At 41.1% G+C, this 25,192-nt stretch overlaps 1 protein-coding gene across 1 annotated transcript in view; it reads right to left on the bottom strand.

Moving 5' to 3' along the window:
* The window catches only part of LOC140464117 (cytoplasmic phosphatidylinositol transfer protein 1-like), a 300,622-nt gene that overhangs the window by 134,485 nt on the left and 140,945 nt on the right, over positions 1-25,192 (bottom strand). The window contains exon 3 of the mRNA XM_072558863.1: positions 10,184-10,332. Coding sequence (XP_072414964.1) covers positions 10,184-10,332 — 149 coding nt within the window. The remainder of the gene's footprint in view (positions 1-10,183; positions 10,333-25,192) is intronic.

The following is a 25,192-nucleotide window of genomic DNA, read 5'->3' on the forward strand; positions in this document are numbered from 1 at the left end:
GATCACTCAGAGATAAAGGAAGGAACTTGTGATTGGAGGCAGAAGATATTGGTGAGATTCTAAATGAATACTTTGCATTAGTATTCACCAAGGAGAAGGACATAGAGGATCGTGAGATTAGTGTGGATCATGCTAGTTTGCTCAGGTGTTTTGAGATCAAGAAAGAAGTGGTGTTAGGTCTCTTGAAGAACACTATGATGGGTAAGTCCCCAGGGCCGAAGGGATCTACTCCAAGCTATTGAAAGAGGCAAGAGAGGAGATTGCTGGGGCCTTGGCCAAGATCTTTGTGTTCTCTCTAGCCACTGGAGAGGTCCCTAAGGAATGGCGAGTAGCTAAAGTTGTTCCTCTATTCAAAAAGGGAAATAGGGATAATCCAAGAGATTATAGACTGGTGAATCTCATATCAACAGTTGGGAAACGACTGGAGAGGGTTCTTAGGGATAGGATTTATGTGCATTCGGGAAAGCATAGTCTGGAACAAAACAACAAAGAACAATGCAGCACAGGAATAGGCCTTCAGCTCTCCAAGTCTCTGATGACACATTTTGCCCTTCCATATTAAAGCTGTCTTCACTGCAGGACCTGTATCCCTCTATTCCCTTTCTTATCACGTATTCGGCTACGTACTTCTTGAATGCTGCTATTGTGTCTTCTTCCACCATCTCCTCTGGCAGCATGTTCCAGGCACTCACCGGTGTTTGTGTGAGAAACTTGACTCGCACCTCTCTTTTAAACTTACTCCCCCACCCCCACGCCCTGTCCCTAGTAATTGACTCCCACTTCACCACCCTGGGAAAAAGCCTCATACTTTCCACTCTATCCATACCATTCACAATCTTATAAACTTCTGTCAGGTCGCCCCTCAACCACCTGTGTTCCAGTGAAAACAAACCCAATCTATCCAACCTTTCTTCATAGTTAAAATCCCCCATACTTGGCAATATCCTGGCAAACTTTTTCTGTACCCTCTCCAAAGCATCCACATCCTTCTGGTAGTGTAGTGACCAGAACTGTACACAATATTCCAACTGTAGCCTAACTAAAACTCTATAAAGCTGCAGCACACCTTGCCTACCCTTATACTCAATGCCTCTTTCAATGAAGGCAAGCATGCAATATGCCTTTTTTGCTGCCTTAGCTACCTGCACCGCCACCTTCAGTGATGTATGGGCCTCTCCATATCAATACTCCTAAGGGTTCTGCCATTCACCTGTACTTGATCTTCCAAAACATATCACCTCCCATTTCTCCGTATTAAACTCCATCTGGCATTTTTCTACGCATGCCTCCAATTGAACATCTTGCTGTATCCTCTGATAATTCTCCTCACTATCTGCAACTCTACTAACCTTTGTATCATCTGCAAATTTACTAATTAGACCAGCCACGTTATCCTCCAAATCATTTATGTAGACCACAAACAGCAGAAGTCCCGGCACTAATACCTGTGAAACATCACTTGATTGATTTAATTTATTGTCATGTGTACCTTAGTACAGTGAAAAGATTTGTTTGTAATCCTAAAAGCATCCCTCCACCACTACCCTCTGTCTCCCATGACTAAGCCAGTTCTATATCCATCTTGCTAACTCACCCGATACCATGTGACTTTACCTTTTGTACCGGTCTACCATGAGGGACCTTGTCAAAGGCTTTACTGGAGTTGATGCATCAACAAAAAGCATTTTTCTCTCTTTTCTCTCCTCCTCAAAAAACTCGATCAAATTAGTGAGGCAAAATCTCCCCCACACAAAACCATGCTGTCTATTGCTAGTAAGTCTACTTGCTTTTAAATGCTAATAAATCTTATCCCCGAGAATCTTTTCCAATAATGTCCCCACCACCAATGTGAGGCTAACAGGCCTGTAATTTCCTGGATGATCCCTTCCACCTTTCTTAAATAATGTGACAACATTGGTTAATTAGAGACAGTCAGCATTGTTTTGTGTGAGCAGATCATATATTAATAACTTGATTGATTTTGTTGAGGAGGTGAAGAAGATGATTGATGAGGGTAAAGCAGTAGATGTTGTTCACATAGATTTCAACAAAGTCTTTCAACAAAGTCACTCATGATAGGCTCAGGGAGAAGATTAAAATGCATGAGCCATTTGGATTCAGAATTGGCTTGCCCATAGAAGACAGAGGGTAGTGGTGCGGGGTGATTTTCTGGCTGGAGGTCCGTGACTGGTAGTGTTCCGCAGGGATACGAACTGGCACCTCTGTTGTTTGTGATTTATACAAATGACTTCAATGGAAATATAAATGCATAAGTTAGTAAGTTTGCAGATGGCACATAGATTAAGAGAGCTATGGATAGAGAAAAAAGGTTGTCAAAGGATACAGTGGGATATAGGTCAGTTGCAGATATGGGAGGAGAAATGGCAGATGGAGCTTAATGCAGGCAATTGAGGGGTGCTGTACATTGGGAGGTGTTAATGGAAAGTATACAGTTAATGGCAGGACCCTGCCATTGATGTATAGCGGGATCTTGGGATCCTAGTCCATAACTCCGTTAAAGTGGCCACATAAGTAGATAGGGTAGTAAAGAGAGTGTATGGCATACTTGCCTTTATTGATCAGGGCACTGAGTGCAAGAGTCAGGAAATTATGTTGCAACTTTATAAATGTTTAGTTAGGCCGCACTGAAGAGTATTGCTTTCACTTCTGGTTGCCACACTATAGAAAGGATGAGGAGGCTTTGGAAAGGGTGCAGACAAAGTTTACTAATTGCCATGTTGCCTGGAGTAGAAGGTAGGAGCTAAAAGGAGAGACTGAACAAACTAGGGTTGATTTCTCCAGAGCGATGGAGGCTGAGGGGAGACCTGATAAAAATCTACAAAATTATGAAAGGCATAGAATTACAGTTTACAGTTAGATTCTTTTTCCCAGAGTTGAAATGTCTAATACTAGAAGGCATGCATTTAAGGTAAGATGGGAAAAGTTCAAAGGAGATGTAATGGTCAAGTCTTTTACACATGGAGTGGTAGGAGCTTGGAACGTGCTGCCAGTGGTGGAGGCAGATATGATAGGGGTGTTTACGGGCTTTTGGATAAACAAACAAATAAGCAACGAATGGAGAGATATGGACCACAGGCAGGAAGAAGGGATTAGTTTCATTTGGCGTCGTGTTCAGCACAACATCATGAGCCAAAGGGCGTGTTCCTGTGCTGTATTGTTTGATGTTCTATTTCTATTTTCTGTTTTTATTTCAGATTTACAGCATCTGCAGTGTTATAGTTTTGTTTTGATTAATTTGATGTCCTCCTGACATGCCTTCCAGATTCTATCTATTTCAGCTTGTCCAAACATGATTACAAAATATTCTTGCCAGATTACACCAACAGAGATGTGATCCCAAAGTTGCCAAAGAACATGCATGAACATCTCAGAAAAGATGTATGCAGCAATATCATGAGATGTTCTGAGGTAAAAGGAGTTAATAGGAAGAACCACTGGTACTCTTAAGATATTGTAACTACCATCAGCTGTGATGGCCAAGAGGTTAAGGCATTGGGTTTGAAATCTAGTGGGGGCTTGCTGCGCATGTTCGAATCCTGTTCACAGCGTTGAGCATTTTGGGGCAGCACGGTGACTCAGTGGTTAGCACTGCTGCCTAGCGGGGCCAGGGACCCGGGTTCAATTCCACCTTCGGACAACTGTCCATGTGGAGTTTGCACATTCTCCCTGCATCTATGCAGGTTTCCTCTGGGTGCTCCACTTTCTTCCCACAGTCTAGAAATGTGCAGATTAGGGTGGGTTGGCCATGCTAAATTGCCTGCAGTGTCCAGGGATGTGCAGACTAAATGGGTTAGCCATGGAAACTGCAAGGTTACAGGGATAGGGTTGCTCTGGGTGGGATGCTGTTCAGAGGGTCAGTGTGGACTCGATGGTCCAAATGGCCTGCTTCCACACCGTAGGGATTCCATGGAGTTATTGGGTGGCACGGTGACACAGTGGTTAGCACTGCTGCCTCACAGTGCCAGAGACCTGGGTTCAATTTCCGCCTCAGGCAACTGTCTGTGTGGAGTTTGCACATTCTCCCCATTTCTGCATGGGTTTCCTCCAGGTGCTCCGGTTTCCTTCCACAGTCCAAAAATGTGCAGGTCAGGTGAATTGGCCATGGGAAATTGCCCGTAGTGTTAGGTGAAGGGGTTAATGTAGGGGAATGGGTCTGGGTGGGTTGCTCTTTGGAGGATTGGTGTGAACTTGTTGGGCTGAAGGGCCTGTTTCCACACTGTAAGTAATCTAATCTAAATGGTCAGCATCAGTTAATATGAAAAACCTCGTCAGGACTGTCAAGGTTGAATGAATGGCTATGTTGATTGACTAAAATAGTGCCTAGGATGTCTAGCTTGGTTTTATTGAGCACCATCTTTCATCATTATTTCAGATCTGATAAAGCAAAAGGAGTTATCACAATTGTCGTAACAGTAATTTAAATATTGTTTTTGAACCTCACAAGGAAGGCTCAGGCCTCCCGCCGTAGACTCCTGCTTTGTGAATAGAAGACTTCTTAAAGATGGCCCTAATTCCACCAGGTAGAGTAGGGGTGGTGGCTGAGAAATAATAACAGGGAATCAAGAAATGGCAAAGCGGATGAATAAATACTTTGCATCAATCTTCATAGTAGGAGACACTAATAGCATTCCAAATGACTAAATATTCAATACGCAACAGGAGGAGAAGAAATAAATACACTAGGGAAAAAAATGCTAGGGAAAACTAGTGAGGTTAAAGACCGATAGGTCCCTGGACTTGATGAGATGGATTCGAGGATTTAAATGGAGCAACTACAGAGTTGGTGGATGCACTGGTTGTAATCTTGCAAAAATTCTGAGACTCATTGTAAAACTACCAATGTAACGCCTTTCTCTAAAAAGGGAAGGGTCAAAAAGCAAGTAACTGTCAGCCAGTAAGCTTAGTCTGTGATTGGGAAAATGCAAGAGCAGTGCATTTAGAAATACATAATACGATTGATCAGTCAGCTTCATGAATTGGAAATTATGCATGTCAAATTTAAAATAACTCTTTGTGGAGGTAAGAAGCAAGATGGTTCAAAGCTAAGGTAAGGATGTAATATAATTAGATTTTCAGAGGTGTTTGATAAAGTCCCACATGCTAGGCTAATTAATAAGTGCCCATGGTATAGGATATAGAATATTAGCCTGAGTAGAGAACTGATTAACTAATAGAAGACAGAGAGCTGGGAGGTGAGAGTAACCTCCAACTAGTGGAGTTCCCAAGGATCAGTGCTGGAGCCACAATTATTTACAATATATATTCATGACTTGGATGAGGAAAGTGAATCTACTATCGCCAAGTTTGCAGATGACACAAAAATAGTTGGGAAGGCAAGTGGTGAGGATGACACAAACAGTCAGGAAAAGGATATAAACAGGATGAAGGTTAGATTGAGGAATGGAAGCAGCAATTACTTGCTTTTTCTCCCTGAAAAAAACCCACAAAATTTATTTATTGTAGGGGTATGCCCATACAGAAGTGGTTTCACAAGGAGAAGGCATATTCACTGTAAAAATTAAAGCACATACTGAATGCCAATATAAGCAAACAGTTGAATGAAAGTTAGAGAATGTCATCATCAAACTGTATAGTGCTCTGGCCAGATCATACACTGAATATTGCAGCAGTTCTGCTTTCTGAGAAATATGGGAGGCTTGCAAACTTTGGAGATATGGCAAAAAAAATCCTGAAACCCAGCGTCAGGAGTCTAGTTATGAGAAAAGAGTAAAATCTTGGGGTGTTCAGCCGACAAGGAGACCTTTTAACAGTGAAATCATACTTGAAGGAACAGAAGAAATACATTCAGAATGTTAAATCAAATTGCAGAACTGAAAACAAAGAAGCAGATTCAGATTAATAAAATGTAACTTTTGGACTAAAATCAGAAACTATTTTCTGCATGACACAGAATCATGATGTGTTGCGGCATTTGGCTTAACCTGTCTACGCCAACTCTTCAAACAAGGGTTATTCCCAAATGCCAATCTCCTCCTTTGCCCTCAGATCCTTGCATATTATTTCTATTCAAATAATCATCCAACACCCTCTTTAATCCCTCAGTTGAACTTGCCTCCACTATACTTTCCAGCAGTGTGTTTTACATCCTAACTACTTGCTGTATGAAATATTTTATCTTGCATCAATTTTGCTCCTTTTGCAATTCATTTGTCATAAGTGCACTTTTCCTTGATTACCTTAGTTTCTAGCTCCTTTGTCATCCATTGATGTCTAGTTTCATTTGCCCTATCATTCCTAGTGGAGGCAATATACTTTGACTGTACCCAACCATCTCCTCTTTGAAGGTAGCCCACTATTCAGTTATAGATTTTCACGCCAATCTCTCATTCTAGTGAATCTGGCTCAGCTCCTAACCCTAATCCTTGTCCCACTCAAGTCACACATTAGATAGTGGTCTGGATTGAGTAGTGAAGACAAAGACCCCAGAATCATTTAAGAAATAACTGGATACGACAACTAGGGGGGACATCAGAAACTCTGTGTAATTTTACAGCAAGCTGCCATTTATTAAGTCAGATAAAAGCAATATCAGTCAGCAATACCTCTTGGTTTCACGAATCCAAACCAAGTGAGCACTGATATTCACAATAAGACCTGATAATGCCAAAGGTTATTCATTGTGAACAGTGGAAGTAATTGCATGAGAGCAATAAAGAACATGGTGGGTCCTTCAGTGGGGAAAATAACCAGTTTCTGAAAGTGAGTAATTTCTTGAATCACATCTGAGTGGAATATTTTGTCACTTTTCAAAACTGTGGCAAATAATAAATCAAAAAAGTTTAGTGGCCATTCAGTATGTCATTTCTTCTCAAGAAATCACTTTTTACTATAAGTAACCGCAATAAGTATTATTTCTGTATGAACTGCTTTCTTGAACCAAGGTATTGCATCTTTTCTGTATGGCTAAGGTAACAGGATTAAATATATCAGGATATATCACATGTTCCTTCAAAAGATGCTTATTTCTGACACAAGAGAACAAATGATGTTTGGAATCAGCTATGTAATTAAAAGAATATTTTGGGTTGGTGTAAATATTAATATGCAGGGTAAATCAGCATTGCTAGCATCTAGCCCATACTTAAACCTTCTATTGTCAAGTAGTTCATATTATGCTGGCATTATTGAACCTAAGTCCAAAGACAGGACTGGGTTTCATTGTTCAGGCATGGGTGGAAGAGGGGTGAGGAGACCTGATCATTTGTTCAAAATGGGCCTAGCACAATTTCTAAGCTATTGTGCGTTGGAATAAGTCTGGAGTTATTTGCAACTGACTCTGTGGAACTGTTCCACTGGGAGCATGGAGATCTTAAGGATAATAGATGCTCATAAAGTGATGCTTTATTATAAAACAAAGGCAGATTTGCATTTGGCTACACTTTTCACAGCCAACTAATATCTCAAACTGCTTTAAGTTAATTAAATATTTTTTGCAATGTAGGAAATGCAACAGCCAATTTGCACTCTGATTACTCCCACAAACTGCAAGTGATAATGACCAGTGTGATATTGATTCAGGGATAAGTATTAATGGGACCAAAGGGGAAATTCTCCAGTTCCTCTTTGAAATAGTGTTATTCATTTGGTAGACAGATGGGGCTTCAGCTTATCTTCTCATCCAAAAATTGGCATTGTTGATAATAAAGTATTCCCTCAGAATGGCACTGGAGTGTAAGCATTGATTTTAGTGCTGTGAGAAGGAGACTTGAATCAAGTACCTTGTGATTCAGAAGCCAGTGTTCTGCAAACTATGCCACATGCTGACATCCCAAAAACACAAATATGTTGGGGATTTACTGTTGTAGTTCGGCTCCAAATCCTGTAATAAAGGGTACAGAGCAAAGGGGTATACAGTCCTTAAACTTTGGAACGGTCTCCCTGTTTACCATAGGTATGTACATCGGGGCCATTGGGTACTTTGTGGGCTTTTCCTATTATATCAACATAAACCTTAATTAGCCCTGGGCACAGTGCAATTGTCAATGCTCATGAACCATATAATAGAGCACTGTGTGTTCAGTAGACCTTAGCCCCTGATTGTGCACTGTGCATGGTTACCTCACATTGTTGTACTCTGTGCACCATAGACAGCATTATTAAACACTCTGACATATGCGGAATCCACAAAGCTTGTCAATTGTGACATATTAATAGATCAATGCACCATTTTCTTTTCCTTTCAAGGAGAAAGCAAATTGAATTTGTTGAAAGTATTTTACATCAAGGAATAGGCATTAGGTGGTTGTCAAGCTTTGAAGGAAAGTTCTGAAATACATAAAGCTTGATTTTTAAAATGCTTAATGTACTTAGTTGGAAGATATTTTTCTTATACAACCTTTTATGACAGATTGTGCAAAAATGTCAAAAAATTCTCTTCTTGTTGCATTTAGTACTGTGTAAAGACTGACAATGCAGCTCTCAAAAAATTTAATCAATCAAACATACGTATGAATCAGGCATATTTCATTACAGCTGTTTGATTTCATGTACCTTACTATAATCGTCAAAAGCAAGAAACCACTGCAATAATCTTATTCTTGAAATGTTAATCCCTTCCATTTAAGAACAGAGCTGTGAAATCTAATTGTTTTAAGAGCAAGCTGGATATACAGATTGACCAGGAAGAAATAATGCCCCAAGACTACTATCTCTACCATATACCATAATCGGATCCATGTCACATCAATCCTTTCAGTGCAGCTTTCCTTGAAATACAATTCAATATATTTAATATTCCTGCAAGATTGAAATAATTCAATCAAATTGTTCAGACGCACAATGCATTTTCATGTATTTTTAGAAAGCTTGATGTTAACGTGGATCTTTTTATTGAAAGTATTATTTGCGGATGCCTTCAAAATGTGGAGATTGCATCTTGTCCTACACCATACATTTTACAAAATTCTCTAGCAAGGAAACGATTACCACTGGGAACTATAGCATGTTCAACCAAAGCAAGACAACAAAAGATTACAGACGTAGAATAATATGATCTCTGGAAAATGGGAATATATCTGGACCTCTTCCACCACTCAGTGGATTTTGGATGATCTGATTACAGACACATTTAAAAAATCTAAATATACCTATTGTCACGTTTGCAAATAACAATGGGGAAGCTGAAGTTCAGACTCAGAGAAAACATCACTGTATGAGAACATGGGGTTGCATCAATTCAATTTGGCACATTTTAAAGTTTGTCTTTCAGAAGGGCTGAGATGATGACAATGAAGAAAGGTACTGTCATAATAACAGTGTAAGAAAACACCAGTGAGCCAGGAAGGAAAAGTCAAATTAAAGGTGATTTCTGTGCCAATTTGTTATAAGATACATCTCGGGCAATAGTCTTTCATTCTCTACAAATTTCCAACTTGAATTGTGTAAATTTAGAGAAGTAGAATTTCGACCAAACACACATTATGGGTGGCACAGTGGCTCTGTGGTTAGCACTGCTACCTCACAGCACCAAGGACCCAGGTTCAATTCCAGCCTCGGGTGACTGTGTGGAGTTTGCACATTCTCCCTGTATCTGCTTGGGTTTCGTCTGGGTGGTCCGGTTTCCTCCTGCAGACCAGGTGAATTGGCCATGCTAAATTGCCCATAGTATTAGTGCATAAGTCAGAGGAAAATGGGTCTGGGTAGGTTACTTTTCAGAGAGTCGGTTTGGGCTGAAGGGCCTGTTTCCACACTGTAGGGAATCTAATCTAATCACACGGAAGAAAAATCAGTTTTTAGTGCACCAAGGCCCAACTATTACAGACAATGTGATGATGTATTTCAGAGTTACATTGCAAATGTCCATCACCAGGACAACCGCTTTTTCTTTCAAAACAAAAAATGATTTGTAACATACCTATAAAAATAAACCAGCAATGTTTCATTCTCTCAGAAGCACATATAAAAGTCCTCAAATTTGTACATTTAATGGAAATACTTTTCTTGTAATGTGGCCTTCTTTTCCATAAATATTGCAATGGAAGTAATTAGTATTTTGCTGAAATAACTAATGGGCCAAATATGTTATAAAACATTAAGTGCTTATAAGATTTTGAATTAATTGCAGATACAAAGAAGTATTCTGACTAAAAAGCAGGCTAGACCTAGCACTCTTTTAGTTTACAACTTCACAGTCTCCATTTACCTGTTGAGGTAAACTCTCTTCTCTGTAAACTGGCCACTGCCATGTGTAGGATCCTCGTAAGGCTCATTTTGCACGACCTCCACACCCTCTCCTCTGTCACTCTGCTCATGGCTGTGTTTGCTGATCATGTACAGCTGTCCAATTCTGTACTGGAAAAAAAAACAGAAAGAATTTTATTCAACCAAGTTGCTATGGTGGAAAATGACAAATACAGAATACGTTAAACTTTAAAATAAATCAAGTCAGTCTAAAAGCAGACAAAATTTTAATGGGATCGTTTTAAAACTGGGTGTAAAGTGTGCAATAGTAACACCCCTGTTATGACCATGGACAAGACTGCAAATTAAATTGTGATCTGCTTAGGGAACAATAACAGTTTTCATTTCAAGTAAATAAAATTTGAAATGCTAGGCACTTACTAAGAGAACAAAACCACAAGACTCCATGGTTATGAGTAAACAAAATGAAATTCACAGAGTTAGCAATAAACAACAATCTACTAGGTAAACCACTTAAGGACTCAAAATCAGATGTTTCCACTCCTAGAAGCTCCTTTTGAGATTTTCTGAAAGGTTTCTTTTTGATTTTCAGGGGCAACCTTTGAGTTTCAGCGGTTCCTTTTCCAATTGCACTAGATTCTTCATTGATGATCATGTAGTAACAATACCTTCTGTAGTTGTGGTAAGATATGGGGGATTTGAACTCACACAAAAAGCAGAATAAGAAGAATTTATCAATATCTTTAATATTCATTATTGTTCCGCTAAACCGAAAGTCACAATACAGAAGAAAAGCATTCATTTCCTCAACACAATTTCTGAGTACAGCAAACATTTTATTTACTGGCACCTCTGGGACCAGGAGTGTGCCAGTTGATCAAATAGTCTGGTTGATCAAGAGGTCCACATAATCTATGTAAAAACATGCACTAAATTATAGAAATGTAATGAAAGGGTACGCACATCACTGTTACACTTTACTTACAGCATAAAGACCTAAATAATAATGTAACTTTGCCTGAAGTAAAACTTAGCAGCAGACAGCCTTCTCAACTGACTACTTGGACATCGCAGAGACCACAATAATACAGTAAACTTCCAGTATTTGAGGTAAATAATCACTGCCAGTTTATTGAGAGTGCCAGTTCATAAGGTGTCAGTTAAAATAAAGTTTGCTGTGTTTAAAATCAGCACAAGATAACTGGCGTTTGTAAGGGACAAATACCTTTGTTAAAAAAATAAACTTACATATAGTTCTATACTGAAAAAACTGATACCTTAAACATATTTTCTGCAGACTGGTGAGGTCCCAGGTGAATGGTTACATGTTTATTTTTAACACCATAAGACCATAAGACATAGGAGTGGAAGTAAGGCCATTCGGCCCATCGAGTCCACTCCGCCATTCAATCATGGCTGATGCGCATTTCAGCTCCACTTGCCAGCGTTCTCCCCGTAGCCCTTAATTCCTCTAGACAACAAGAACCTATCAATCTCGGCCTTGAAGACATTTAGCGTCCCGGCTTCCACTGCACTCCGTGGCAATGAATTCCACAGGCCCACCACTCTCTGGCTGAAGAAATGTCTCCGCATTTCCGTTCTGAAATGACCCCCTCTAATTCTAAGGCTGTGTCCACGGGTCCTAGTCTCCTCGCCTAACAGAAACAATTTTCTAGCATCCACCTTTTCAAAGCCATGTATTATTTTGTACGTCTCTATTAGATCTCCCCTTAATCTTCTAAACTCCAACGAATACAATCCCAGTATCCTCAGCCGTTCCTCATATGCTAGACCTGTCATTCCAGGGATCATCCGTGTGAATCTCCGCTGGACACGTTCCAGTGCCAGTATGTCCTTCCTGAGGTGTGGGGACCAAAACTGGACACAGTACTCCAAATGGGGCCTAACCAGAGCTTTATAAAGTCTTAGTAGTACATCTCTGCTTTTATATTCCAACCCTCTTGAGATAAGAGACAACATTGCATTCGCTTTCTTAATCACAGACTCAACCTGCATGTTTACCTTTAGAGAATCCTCGACTAGCACTCCCAGATCCCTTTGTGCTTTGGCTTTATTAAGTTTCTCACCATTTAGAAAGTAGTCCATTCCTATATTCTTTTTGCCAAAGTGCAAGACCTCGCACTTGCTCACGTTAAATTCCATCAGCCATTTCCTGGACCACTCTCCCAACCTGTCTAGATCCTTCTGTAGCCTCCCCACTTCCTCAGTACTACCTGCCTGTCTACCTAACTTTGTATCATCGGCAAACTTCGCTAGAATGCCCCCGGTTCCCTCATCCAAATCATTAATATATAATGCGAACAGCTGTGGCCCCAGCACCGAACCCTGCGGGACACCGCTCGTCACCGGCTGCCATTCTGAAAAAGAACCTTTTATCCCAACTCTCTGCCTTCTGTTAGATAGCCAATCCTCAATCCATCCCAGCAGCTCACCTCGAACACCATGGGCCCTCACCTTGCTCAGCAGTCTCCCGTGTGGCACCTTATCAAAGGCCTTTTGAAAGTCCAGATAGACCACATCCACTGGGTTCCCCTGGTCTAACCTACTTGTTACCTCTTCAAAAAATTCCAACAGGTTTGTCAGGCATGACCTCCCTTTACTAAATCCATGTTGACTTGTTCTAATCAGACTCTGCTCTTCCAAGAATTTAGAAACCTCATCCTTAATGATGGATTCTAGAATTTTACCAACAACCGAGGTTAAGCTGATTGGCCTATAATTTTCCATCTTTTGCCTTGATCCTTTCTTGAACAAGGGGGTTACTACAGCCATCTTCCAATCATCCGGGACCTTTCCTGACTCCAGTGACTCTTGAAAGATCTCAACCAATGCCTCTGCTATTTCCTCAGCAACCTCTCTCAGAACTCTAGGGTGTATCCCATCGGGGCCAGGAGATTTATCAATTTTAAGACTTTTTAACTTTTCTAGCACTATCTCTTTCGTAATGGCAACCATACTCAACTCAGCCCCGTGACACCCTTTAATTTTTGGGATATTACTCATGTCTTCCACTGTGAAAACTGACGCAAAGTACTTGTTAAGTTCTCCTGCTATTTCCTTATCTCCCATCACTAGGCTCCCTGCATCAGTTTGAAGTGGCCCAATGTCTACTTTTGCCTGTCCTTAATGATGGATTCTAGAATTATATCAAAAAAATTGCAGTATGAGAGATGCTTTGAGCTATGATAACATACAAACATAAATATTTATGAAATATACTTTCCCCCAAAGAATGGCTCATGAACTGCTAAAGCCTTAAACTAGAGACTCCACATATATTTGCAAGGAACTAATTACCTCAATTTTCCCAGATCTCAATGAGCTGAGTATTCCTTTACTGTAATATTTAAAACTATTCTTTCTCCTTTGGAGATCTCTCTCCCCTTTGAGACCTGTCACTTTCCCTATGAAGATCCCACTCTCAACCATCCTACGCACCCAACCACCATTCCAGCAACCTCACATTTGCGACCCAGAACATGCCAGCATCTCTTCCCATCTCCGACCCCACCAGCTTTGCTTCCCATACCCTGTGTCCCTACTACCTTCAGACTTAAAATGATCTGCTACTTCCAGCTTTACCATCTGCTAACGGATTTTCTCAATATGACTCTGATCACAGGCTTTTTCTTTCCCATCTTTGCTGCTGAAAAGTCCAAAGTGAACCTATCAACAGTAAATGCAAGGGAGAATCAGTTTGTGTTTGGAGGATTCTGATTCTGTCTAATCTACTTACACAGGAAACATTTGCTGGAATGGGCTAAAGGTATTGGGGGGGGGTGGAAGGAGATCTTACGGTGGAGTTCAGGCCACTATACAATCTGCCATGGCTCAATAGGGTACAAATGACCCCCTGTGCTTCTAATTTGTAGATTTTGATCATTGAATTTTCCCGGGCTTTTTGGTGGCTATCAATGATGAAAGCGCCCTCTACTTCCACTTATTTTGAGCACTGATTTATACTCTAACAATCAGAATTAGTATGAGGTAAACTAAAGTTAACAAGCTGTGGTCAAACATTCCAGATTAAATGGCAGATGTGGTGAAAGCAGATCCCACCGTTTTCTCAGCAATCCTCATTGATGTTACAGACACTATGACTCATCATATTTCATTCAGACGTTGGCTCCTTTACAAGGGATACCAATTCTTCACTTCAAAGATCTGGCCTCCCTCAAAAACACAAATAAAAGGAATTTGTGGAATGTCTCCAAGGTGGTGTTTTGGAGCAGCGTCTGGTAGACCTCACTAGGAAACAGTCAATTCTGTATTATGGTGATGTGTAATGAGGCAGACTTGATTAGGGAGCTTAATGTGAAGGAACCCAGAGGGCGCAGTGACCATAACAGAGAAGCTGGAATCAAATCTACTACAATTGAGTAAAGGTAACTCCAAAGATATGAGGAAGGAGCCAGCTGAAGTTAATTGGAAAGTGATCCTAGCAGGGAAGATAGTGAAGAGGCAATGGCAGGGGTTTCTGGGGGTAATTTGGGAGGCATGGAAAAATTTCATCCCAAAGAAGAAACAAACAAAGGGACGAATGAGGCAATCATGGCTGAAAAGGGAAGTCCGGGATGGAATAAAAGGAAAAGAAATAGCATACAATGTCGTGAAGACATCTGAGAAGCCAGAGGACTGGGAAGCCTTTAAAAATTAGCAGAGGAGATCTAAAATGGCAATAAGGGGGGTAGGGGCAAATGGGGAAGATGTAATCTGAGAGTAAGCTAGCTAGTAGTATAAAGAAGATAGTGTCGTGATTACAATGAGCTCAGCCAGGTGAATCTCATAGAATTTGAGTTCCCTGACTGAGGCTCTTAATCTAGTTGACAGGCATAAAGAGGAGTTTTGGATGTAGGTTTGCTTGCTGAGCTGGAAGGTTAATTTCCAAATGTTTTGTCACCCTACTAAGTAACTTCTTCAGTGGGCCTCCAGGTGAAGCACCGTTGATGATTCCAGGTTTCTATTTACATGTTTGGGTTTCTTTGGGTTGGTGATGTCATTTCCTGTTAGTTTTCTCAAGGGGTGGTAGATGGGGTCTAACTCGATGTGCTTGTTGATAGAGTTCCGGTTGGAATGCCATGCTTCTAGGAATTCTCGTGTGTGTCTCTGTTTGGCTTGTCCTAGGATGGATGTGTTGTCCTTCCTTATCTGTGTGTAAAGTGAGAGAGGGTCATATCGTTTTGTGGTTAGTTGATGTTCATGTATCCTGGTGGCTAGTTTTCTGCCTGTTTGTCCAATGTAGTGTTTGTTACGGTCCTTGCACGGTATTTTGTAAATGACATTAGTTTTATTTGTTGTCTGTACAGGGTGCTGTTGTTTTAGTGTGTTCGTGGGTTTGTGGGCTACCATGATGCCAAGGGGTCTGAGTAATCTGGCAGACATTTCCGAGATGTCTTTGAGGTAGGGATGAGTGGCTAGGGTTTCTGGACATGTTTTGTCTGCTTGTTTGGGTTTGTTGCTGAGAAAGCGGCAGACTGTGTTTATTGGGTATCCATTCTTTTTGAATACACTGTATAAGTAATTTTCCTCTGCTCTGCGTAGTTCCTCTGTGCTGCAGTGTGTGTTGGCTCGTTGAAATAATGTTCTGAAGCAGCTTTGTTTGTGGATGTTGGAATGATTACTTCTGGAGTTCAATATTTGGTCCGTATGTGTTGTTTTCCTGCAGACCTATAGGCCCCCTCTAATTCTGAGACATTCTCAGCTTTACTGAGCATCTCTCAGTGGTGGAAAATTTGCCTTCACTCAGTCCTTGGTAAAGATAGATGAAAGTTATTTGTTTAGTACTTCAGTCCTGTCCTCTGTGTCTGTGTACTCCTATTTTTCATCAGCACTTTTTCTTCCAAGTTCACAGAAGAAAGGGATGCCCTTTTATGTTGGCTGCCTGTCTTTTTCATTCATCCTCTTTGCTTCTCTCATTTGTGTTTTCACTATCCACCTATTGGTATATGAATAGGAAGGGTTTGGAGGGATATGGACCAGGTACTGGCAGGTGGGACTAGATTGGGTTGGGATATCTGGTCGGCATGGACGGGTTGGACCGAAGGGTCTATTTCCATGCTGTACATCTCTATGACTATGACTAACTTCTATATATCTCAATTCTATTTTTTAAAATCTAACCTTGATGTTAAGTACACTTTTTACTCAATTTTTTGAAAACCAATTTTGATGTCCAGGGCACTCTGAATTTGCTTTCCCTATCCTCCTTTTCCTTTTGAGGGAATATGCTTTGACCATGCTTTAACCAATTCTTCTTTGAAGATAGTGCATTTATTGTTTGGCTCCAGTTTCTCCTGCTATTCTCTGACTCCAGTTTATTTGGTCCAAATCCATTCTTACCTCATTGAAGTTGGCTTTCTCGCAACTAATTATTCTTACCCCGGCTTGTTCATTGTTCCGTAGTGTACAAGACACTATGTAATTGCATCTTTCTTGTTCCTTAACTCCAGCTGAATTGATTCTTGCTTCATCTGGGACATCCTCTTTCTCCAGCATTGCCAAGTCTCCTTAATCAGTGCTGCCACTCTATCCCTTTGGTATCCTTTTCTGTCTTCCTTGAACACTTTGCATCTAGGATTATCTAACATCCAGTCCTGTGTTTCCTTGAGCCACAATATATTTTCACCTGTGCTTGCAACTCACCAACCTTGCTTACCATACTGCATTCACATGTATGGACAATGATTTTAATTTAATTTTCATTATTTTTCCCCTTGCTTTGATCCTACCTATTAACTTATAATATTAATTCCAGCGGGATCAATCTCTGTACTTAGTGCACCTTGCCATTCCTCTTGATATTATTTCCTGTTTTCCATGTCTCTGTTGGGTTACTTTAAGCCCTAGAAGTCGCAACATGACTCACATGGAACTCAGCCCTAGCTATGTTCAGATACAAATCAGCTGGTCTGTACAGATCTGAATTCCCCCATGGGCTGTTCCAAAGTCTCAAGAATTATGTAGGACCACATCCCTTTTTCCATCTGCTATTGGTTCTCATGTGCACCATACCTCTTGGCTGTTTTTCTTCCTTCCTCAGGATGCCCTGCAACCACTCAGTAACATCCTTGATCCTAGCAGCAGGGAGACAATACACCATTCTGGATTCACATTTGTGGCAGCAGAAACATCAATATCCTTCCCCCACAGCTACTGAATCGTGCATCACTATGGATCACCAGTCTCCCTTGTATTACCAACACATGCAGCTGCATGTGCTCATGGCAACATGGATATGTCAATGTATCTCTGGCTACACTCAGGGGGTTCTTGTACTACTCATCTATTCCTTTTTGATTATCTAGTATTGAACCATTCCTTCTCTTCCCTGCATAATCTTAAACTGCAGAGTGACCACATCTCCAACCATATTGACTATGTAGTTCTCAGCCTTACAGAAATACCACAGTGGTGTCAGCTGCTGCTCAAGTTCTGAAATATTAGACAATAGATGCAGGAGTAGGCCATTCGGCCCTTCAAGCCAGCACCACTATTCATTATAATCATGGCTGAACATCCACAATCAGTATCCCCATAACCCTTGATTCCACTACCTTTAAGAACCCTATTCATCTCTTTCTTGAAAGTATCCAGAGAGTTGGCATTCACTGCCTTTTGGGGCAGAGCATTCCATATATCCACCACTCTCTGGGTGAAGAAGTTTCTCCTCAACTCTGTTCTAAATGGCCTACCCTTTATTTTTAAACTGTGTCCTTTCGTTGTGGACTCACCCATCAGCAGAAACATGCTTCCTCCCTCCAGAGTGTCCAATCCTTTAATAATTTATCTGTCTTAATCAGATCCTCTCTCATCCTTCTAAACTCAAGTGTATACAAGCCCAGTCGCTCTGAGCTCTATCTGCTGGAACTGACACATGCCCTACACAAATAGTTATCCCAGACATGGAAAATGTCTTAGACTTCCTTCACAGAGGACATGCGTTTTGATGTAGAATCAGGTCTCTATTCTTTTATTTATTAATTAGCCTTCATGTTGCCAAGAAGTCTTACCAATGTTATAATGTCTGATCAATAGTTTCAATGCTTATCAACTATTAAGAAAACCTTACCAGTATGATATTTAATACTTATTGTTAAAATTACTAATATTTAACATATCTTAGCATTTTCAATAAACCTGAAACAAAAATAAGAGATTAAAAACTCAGCACTCATTTGTACCTATTCTCAATACTTTATAATTTTACCATTTTAATCTGCCAGTTGAACAGATTCAGTAGTTCAACAGCAATATTCGCCAGGCAATCAACTTGGGACTTTCCTGAGAAGACACACTTCAATTTCTACTACAAACACATCATTGACTCTCCACAAGCAATAGGAGCAGATAATCCCAAATCCTTCAACCTTTCATTCTTTTTGATATTGACTTTTTCGCCCTGAAGTCCTCCTACTTTTCTCTTATCTGTTTTTTTTTCCCACTGGCCAGAAGTCCCCCAATTTCTTTCACACTGTCTTAATTTGTTCCTCATGAAATGGATATACGATCATAGAGATGTACAGCACGTTAACAGAACCTTTGATCCAACTTGTCCATTCCGATCAGATATCCTAAATGAATCCAGTCTCATTTGCCAGCAATTGGCCCATATATCTTTAAACCCTTCTTATTCATATATCCATCTGGATGCCTTTTAAATGTTGTAATTGTACCAGCCTCCATCACTTCCTCTGGCAACTCATTCCAGATATGCACCACCCTCTGCATGAAAATGTAGCCCTTAAGGTCCCTTTTAAATCTTACCCCTCTCATCCTAAACCTGTGCTCTCGAGTTTTGGACTCCCCTACCCGAGGGAGTCTATTTGATATATCCATGCCCCTAATGATTGTATAAACCTCAATAAAGGTCACCCCTCAGCCTCTGCACTCTAGGGAAAATAGCCCCAGTCTATTCAGCCTCACCCTATAGCTCAAAAGGTCCAACTCTGGCAACGTTCTTGTAGATGTTTTCTGAATCCTTGCAAGATTCAGAACATCCTTCCTATAGCAGGGAGACCAGAATTACACGCAGAATTCCAAAAATGGCCTAACCAATGTCCTGTACAGCTGCAACATGACCTCCCAATTCCTTTATCCAATGCTCTGACCAATAAAGACAAGTATACCAAATACCTTTGTCACTATTCTATCTACCTGTGACTCCACTTTCAAGGAACTATGAGCTCGCACTCCAAGAACTCTTCATTTAGCAACACTCCCGAGGACCTTACCATTAAGTGTGTAAGTCCTGCCCTGATTTGCTTTATCCAAATGCAGCATCTCACATTATTTGTTAAAGAAAGAGACATGTTGCCAAAGCTTTTCATCTTGCACTCATCAGGATAGCTGTAACAATGGCAAATTTAAAACAAATACAATATATTGCGGGAGAAAAGGGTGCTGTATTGGTTGGCAAGTTCTCAGCATGGCTGAGGTGTTGCCATGCAGGTGTTGCAATGAGGAATTATGGGCGTCTGGGTAATTCAAAAAAGAAATAAGGGTTGAAAGTATTTCTTTTGCTGAGACACACCAGGTTCCTGCATATGATGGCTTGTTGCTTTTAGCAAGCATAAATAGGCCATGCTACAATTCACTGATCAACTGAAATTGTTTATTAGTGTCGCTATCAGTTGACTTTGGATTGTTCAACAAGTGTTGGCTAATCATGGAATGCGGTGATCATTTGAAATTAGACATTCTTGTGTTTGTCCTTATTGGTGCAAAATAAAAAGCTTCACCATCTTGTTTAAAAATCAAAATTCAAGCTTTTATGTTTAATAATAGTTGTGCACTTTGAAGGTCGGAAAATTCTCTCAGCATCCAAACTGGCTGTTACTGATCAGAGAATTTGTACTCCGTTGTCCAGTCACCACAAAAGAGGCCAAACAATACCAAAAATCAAAGCTAGTTTTCTTGCTACATAAATTGTTGCATATTTAAAAATTACTAAGCAATAATTTAATTCAACAATTAAAAGCATAGGGGTCAACAGTAGTTCTTTCAGATATCTGTACTTGTTGGAGCTGTTTTATCTTTGTCAAAAAGTGTGGCACTGGAAAAGCACAGCAGGTCAGGCAGCATCTGAGGAGCAGCAGCATTGACATTTCGGGCATAAGTCCTTCACCCTTCCTGGTGAATGGCTTTTGCCCAAACTGTCGATTCTCCTGCTCCTCAGATGCTACCTGACCTGCTGTGCTTTTCCAGTGCCACACTTTGCAACTCTGATCTCCTGCATTCACAGTCCTCACTTTCTCCTATGTTTTATCGCATTACAGCTGATTTTTGTTTCTGTTACCATGACACAAGGATGCTTCAAGTTGTCTTCAAAGAAGATTTTGAAAGTCAGTTGATGGTCAGACTTTCTGATATAAAACCTTAAAACAGAGTGACAATGTTTTGAAGAAAATGTGTTAGGGCGACATGTCCCCATATCAGTTCTTGCAAAATTATTTTCAAACATTCATCAGCTAAATATTTACAGCTAAATTTAGTATTTACAGGTATTGAACCTGGATTGTTCAATATATAATTTCAGTTGCATGACACTGTAATCTTTTGCTATAAATTCTGTGTCTTATGTCTTATGCTCCACAACCACCTGATGAAGGAGCAGCGTTCTGAAAGTTAGTGCTTCCACCTAAATCTTTTGGACTGTAGCCTGGTGTTGTGTGATTTTTAACTTTGTCTCACAGTCAATTATAGACTATCAGTGGAGAACCACGCCAAGAAGGGTGGTAAGGACAAGCCAGGGAATTATAGACCAGTGAGACTGACGTCAGTGGTGGGCAAGTTGTTGGAGGGAATCCTGAGGGACAGGAAGTACATGTATTTGGAAAGGCAAGGACTGATTAGGTACTGGATTAGTGGTGCTGGAAGAGCACAGCAGTTCAGGCAGCATCCAACGAGCAGCGAAATCGACGTTTCGGGCAAAAGCCCTTCATCAGGAATAAAGGCAGTGAGCCTGAAGCGTGGAGAGATAAGCTAGAGGAGGGTGGGGGTGGGGAGAGAGTAGCATAGAGTACAATGGGTGAGTGGGGGAGGAGATGAAGGTGATAGGTCAAGGAGGAGAGGGTGGAGTGGATAGGTCGAAAAGGAGATAGGCAGGTTGGACAAGTCCGGACAAGTCAAGGAGACAGTGCTGAGCTGGAAGTTTGAAACTAGGATGAGGTGGGGGAAGGGGAAATGAGGAAACTGTTGAAGTCCACATTGATGCCCTGGGGTTGAAGTGTTCCGAGGCAGAAGATGAGGCGTTCTTCCTCCAGGCGTCTGGTGGTGAGGGAGCGGTGGTGAAGGAGGCCCAGGACCTCCATGTCCTCGGCAGAGTGGGAGGGGGAGTTGAAATCTTGGGCCACGGGGTGGTTTGGTTGATTGGTGTGGGTGTCTCGGAGATGTTCCCTAAAGCGCTCTGCTAGGAGGCGCCCAGTCTCCCCAATGTAGAGGAGACCACATCGGGAGCAACGGATACAATAAATGATATTCGTGGATGTGCAGGTAAATCTTTGATGGATGTGGAAGGCTCCTTTAGGGCCTGATTAGGGACAGTCAATATGGCTTCATGCGTGGGAAATCATGTCTCACAAACTTGATTGAGTTTTTTTTATAAATATTTTTATTGAAAATTTAACATGTTTTTACACGTTTACAAAAGAAAACTAAAAATAAAACCCCAAGAATAAACATTGATATACAATTAAATCTTAAATAAATAATAACCAAAATCTATCAAACAGAAAACAAAATACCGAGAGAAAAAAAACCAAAACTCAACTATCTGCTCATCTAACCGACAACTAACCAGAGTATATGATTAAAACCTACATTATTTGAGAGAAAAAAAACCATCGGATAACACAAAAATTGAGTAGTGATATACGTGCTCGGAATGTGTTAACATCAGATCACAACAAAACCCTTATTCGTGCGGGATTCCTCACTTAAGAGGCCGCAGACCAGCCAGGTTCACCTTCTCAATTCAATAAAGGCCCTTGTTAGGATGACCGAGATATTTGTATTTGTGTAATTCAAGAAGGGCTGCCATATTTTATGGAGTAATTCGGTTTTTCTTTTGGTGCACCATATTTGTAAGGGAGTCAGTGGGATTATATTCCATAATTATTCTGTGCCAACTCGAAAGTCCATGAGGGCCCTCAGCCACCCAGTTTACCAAAATGTTTTTCCTTGCACAGAAAGAGAGAATGGAAAATAATCTCTTCCCTGTCATAATTTCAGGTGTTCTTTATCCAATAAATGTGTCTGCTGTAGGAGAGCTGTATCGATCCTTTCTTTCTTGAGGTTTGATAATATTTTCTTCCTTTTGATTGGTGAATTACTCCCCGTGACATTCCAGGTGCACCATTTAATCGACCGATTACCCATAATCACCAGGCAAGTCCGAGACTCCCTGGGAGAAGAAACCTTATCCAAAACATCCCGAGCATAGAGCACATAAAATTCACAAAAATAAAGGCTCTTTAATACGCTCAGATCAATATAATAAAAAACTATTTCTAAATTTAAAAATATAAAACGTATTTAAATGGAGATCTTCCCCCTTATTCCAAGGGGCATCACTGCCTTTCCAAAAACCCATCATAACCTCTCCCAACCAGTGCCCCACCCTTGACCCAAGCACCCCACGATAGGATAAAGAAAATTCAAATATACTACCGAGCTAGAATTAACAATGAGTACCCTACCCCTCACACCCCTCCCCCCCCACACCAACACCTGGATATGTTTGGTAATATTAATACCATATATGAACATAAATGACTATAAAATTACAGTCTCAGCAAATAATAATTAAATATAGTAATACAGAATAACAGGGGAAAACAACCCCGCTCCTAAGGACAGAGATAAAATAGGATAAAGTAACCATCTTTCCCCCATCTACATTAACTAGACCCCCTGGCCTATATATATAAATAAAAAAAGAAGAAAATCGCTAAGTAAAGAATAAATAAATAAACCTCTCTTCCCACCCCCCAGAGATAATATTAAACAGTAAGGTACTGAAAGGAAACAAAATTGGGGTAATCCGGGGTGGGGGGAGGGCAAAACAACATCAATTAACTCTTATAATTTATCTAAGAGAGGCCAAACGTTCCTTGGCCTTCTCCGGTGATCCGAAGTTATACACGGACCCTTCGTGGCTGAAGCGTAGCATAGCTGGGTAGCGCAAGGAATACTGAATGTTTAAGTCCCTTAAACACTTCTTTGCTTCATCAAACACCTTCCTCTTTCGGACTAAAGGTGGGGAAAAGTCTTGAAATAACATAATCTTGGATCCTTTATAAATTATGGCTTGGGGATCTTTCCCAAGATTTCTGGAAGCTTCCAAGAGCATCTGCCTCTCCTTGTAGCTCTGCAGCCGGAGCAGGACCGGGCGGGGGCGCTGGTTCGAGTCGGGCCCGTGTGCTGCTACTCGGAAGGCCCATTCTATCCTTTCCTGGCCTGATCCAGCCTCCAGATTTAACAGCTGTGGAAGCCACTGTTCGAGGAAGCTGGCCTTCCTATTCCCGTTCGGGAAGGCCCAGCAAACGAATATTTTTTCGACGATCTCGATTCACGGAGGTCGTGGCCTTTAGCTCCACACCTCCGACTTGGCGCTCGATTTCTTCGATGTCTCGGCCATGCTTTTGTAGCACAGCCGAGAGTGAATTCCATCAGCTTCGGGACTCTTCAATGAAGGCATCGATCTGCGCATTGAGTTTAGAGATTATTTCCACAAGGCTCGCCACCATAGGTAAGTCCCCCGGGGTGGCTGCGGATGCCTCTGCTGCAGCTGGGGAAGGTGGGGAAGGGGTTCCTGCCTGCTGAGAACTGCGGGCTCCTTTCCCCCTAGTCATTTTTACAGGAGACTAGACTATTTAAATTTAGTGCTAAGCAACTAATTACATTAAGTAAAAACTATTTTAAATGATTTGGTGAGTGTGGTGGATGCGGGTGACCCACTTTGCCCAGGTCTTGGGAGAAGCACTATAGACTCAGACTTGCTGAGTTGCCGCCATCTTGGATTGACTGTCGATTGAGTTTTTTGAAGAAGTAGCAAAGAGGATTGAGGAGGGTAGAGTGGTAAACGTGATCTGTATGGACTTCAGTAAGACGTTCGACAAAGTCCCCCATGGGAGACTGGTTAGCAAGGTTAGATCTCACGGAACACAGGGAGAACTAGCCATTTGGATACAGAACTGGCTCAAAGGTAGAAGACAGAGGGTGGTGGTGGTATGCTTTCCTTTATTAGTCAGAGCATTGAGTACAGGAGTTGGGAGGTCATGTTGCGGCTGTACAGGACATTGGTTAGGCTTGTTTTTCAGACTGGAGGCCTGTGGAGTGCCACAAGAATCAGTGCTGGGTCCTCTACTTTTTGTCATTTACATAAATGATTTGGATGCGTGCATAAGAGGTACAGTTAGTAAACTTGCAGATGACACCAAAATTGAAGGTGTAGTGGACAGCGAAGAAGGTTACCTCAGATTACAACAGGATCTTGACCAGATGGGCCAATGGGCTGAGAAGATGGAAGATGGAGTTTAATTCAGATAAATGTGAGGTACTGCATTTTTGAAAAGCAAATCAGAGCAGGACTTAGACATTTAATGGTAAGATCCTAGGGAGTGTTGCTGAACAACAACCTTGGAGTGCAGGTTCATAGCTCCTTGAAAGTGGAGTCGCAGGTAGATAAGATAGTGAAGAAGGCGCTTGGTATGCTTTTCTTTCTTGGTCAGAGTATTGAGTACAGGAGTTGGGAGGTCATATTGCGGCTGTACAGGACATTGGTTAGGCCATTGTTGGATTATTGCATGCAATTCTGGTCTCCTTCCTATCAGAAAGATGTTGTGAAACTTGAAAGGGTTCAGAAAAGATTTACAAGGATGTTGGCAGGGTTGGAGAATTTGAGCTATAGGGAGAAGCTCAACAGGCTGGGATTGTATTCCCTGGAGCGTCGGAGGCTGAGGGGTGACCTTATAGAGGTTTACACAATTAT

The sequence above is a fragment of the Chiloscyllium punctatum genome, chromosome 39 (genome assembly GCF_047496795.1).
Source record: "Chiloscyllium punctatum isolate Juve2018m chromosome 39, sChiPun1.3, whole genome shotgun sequence".
NCBI classification, from domain to species: Eukaryota; Metazoa; Chordata; class Chondrichthyes; order Orectolobiformes; family Hemiscylliidae; genus Chiloscyllium; species Chiloscyllium punctatum.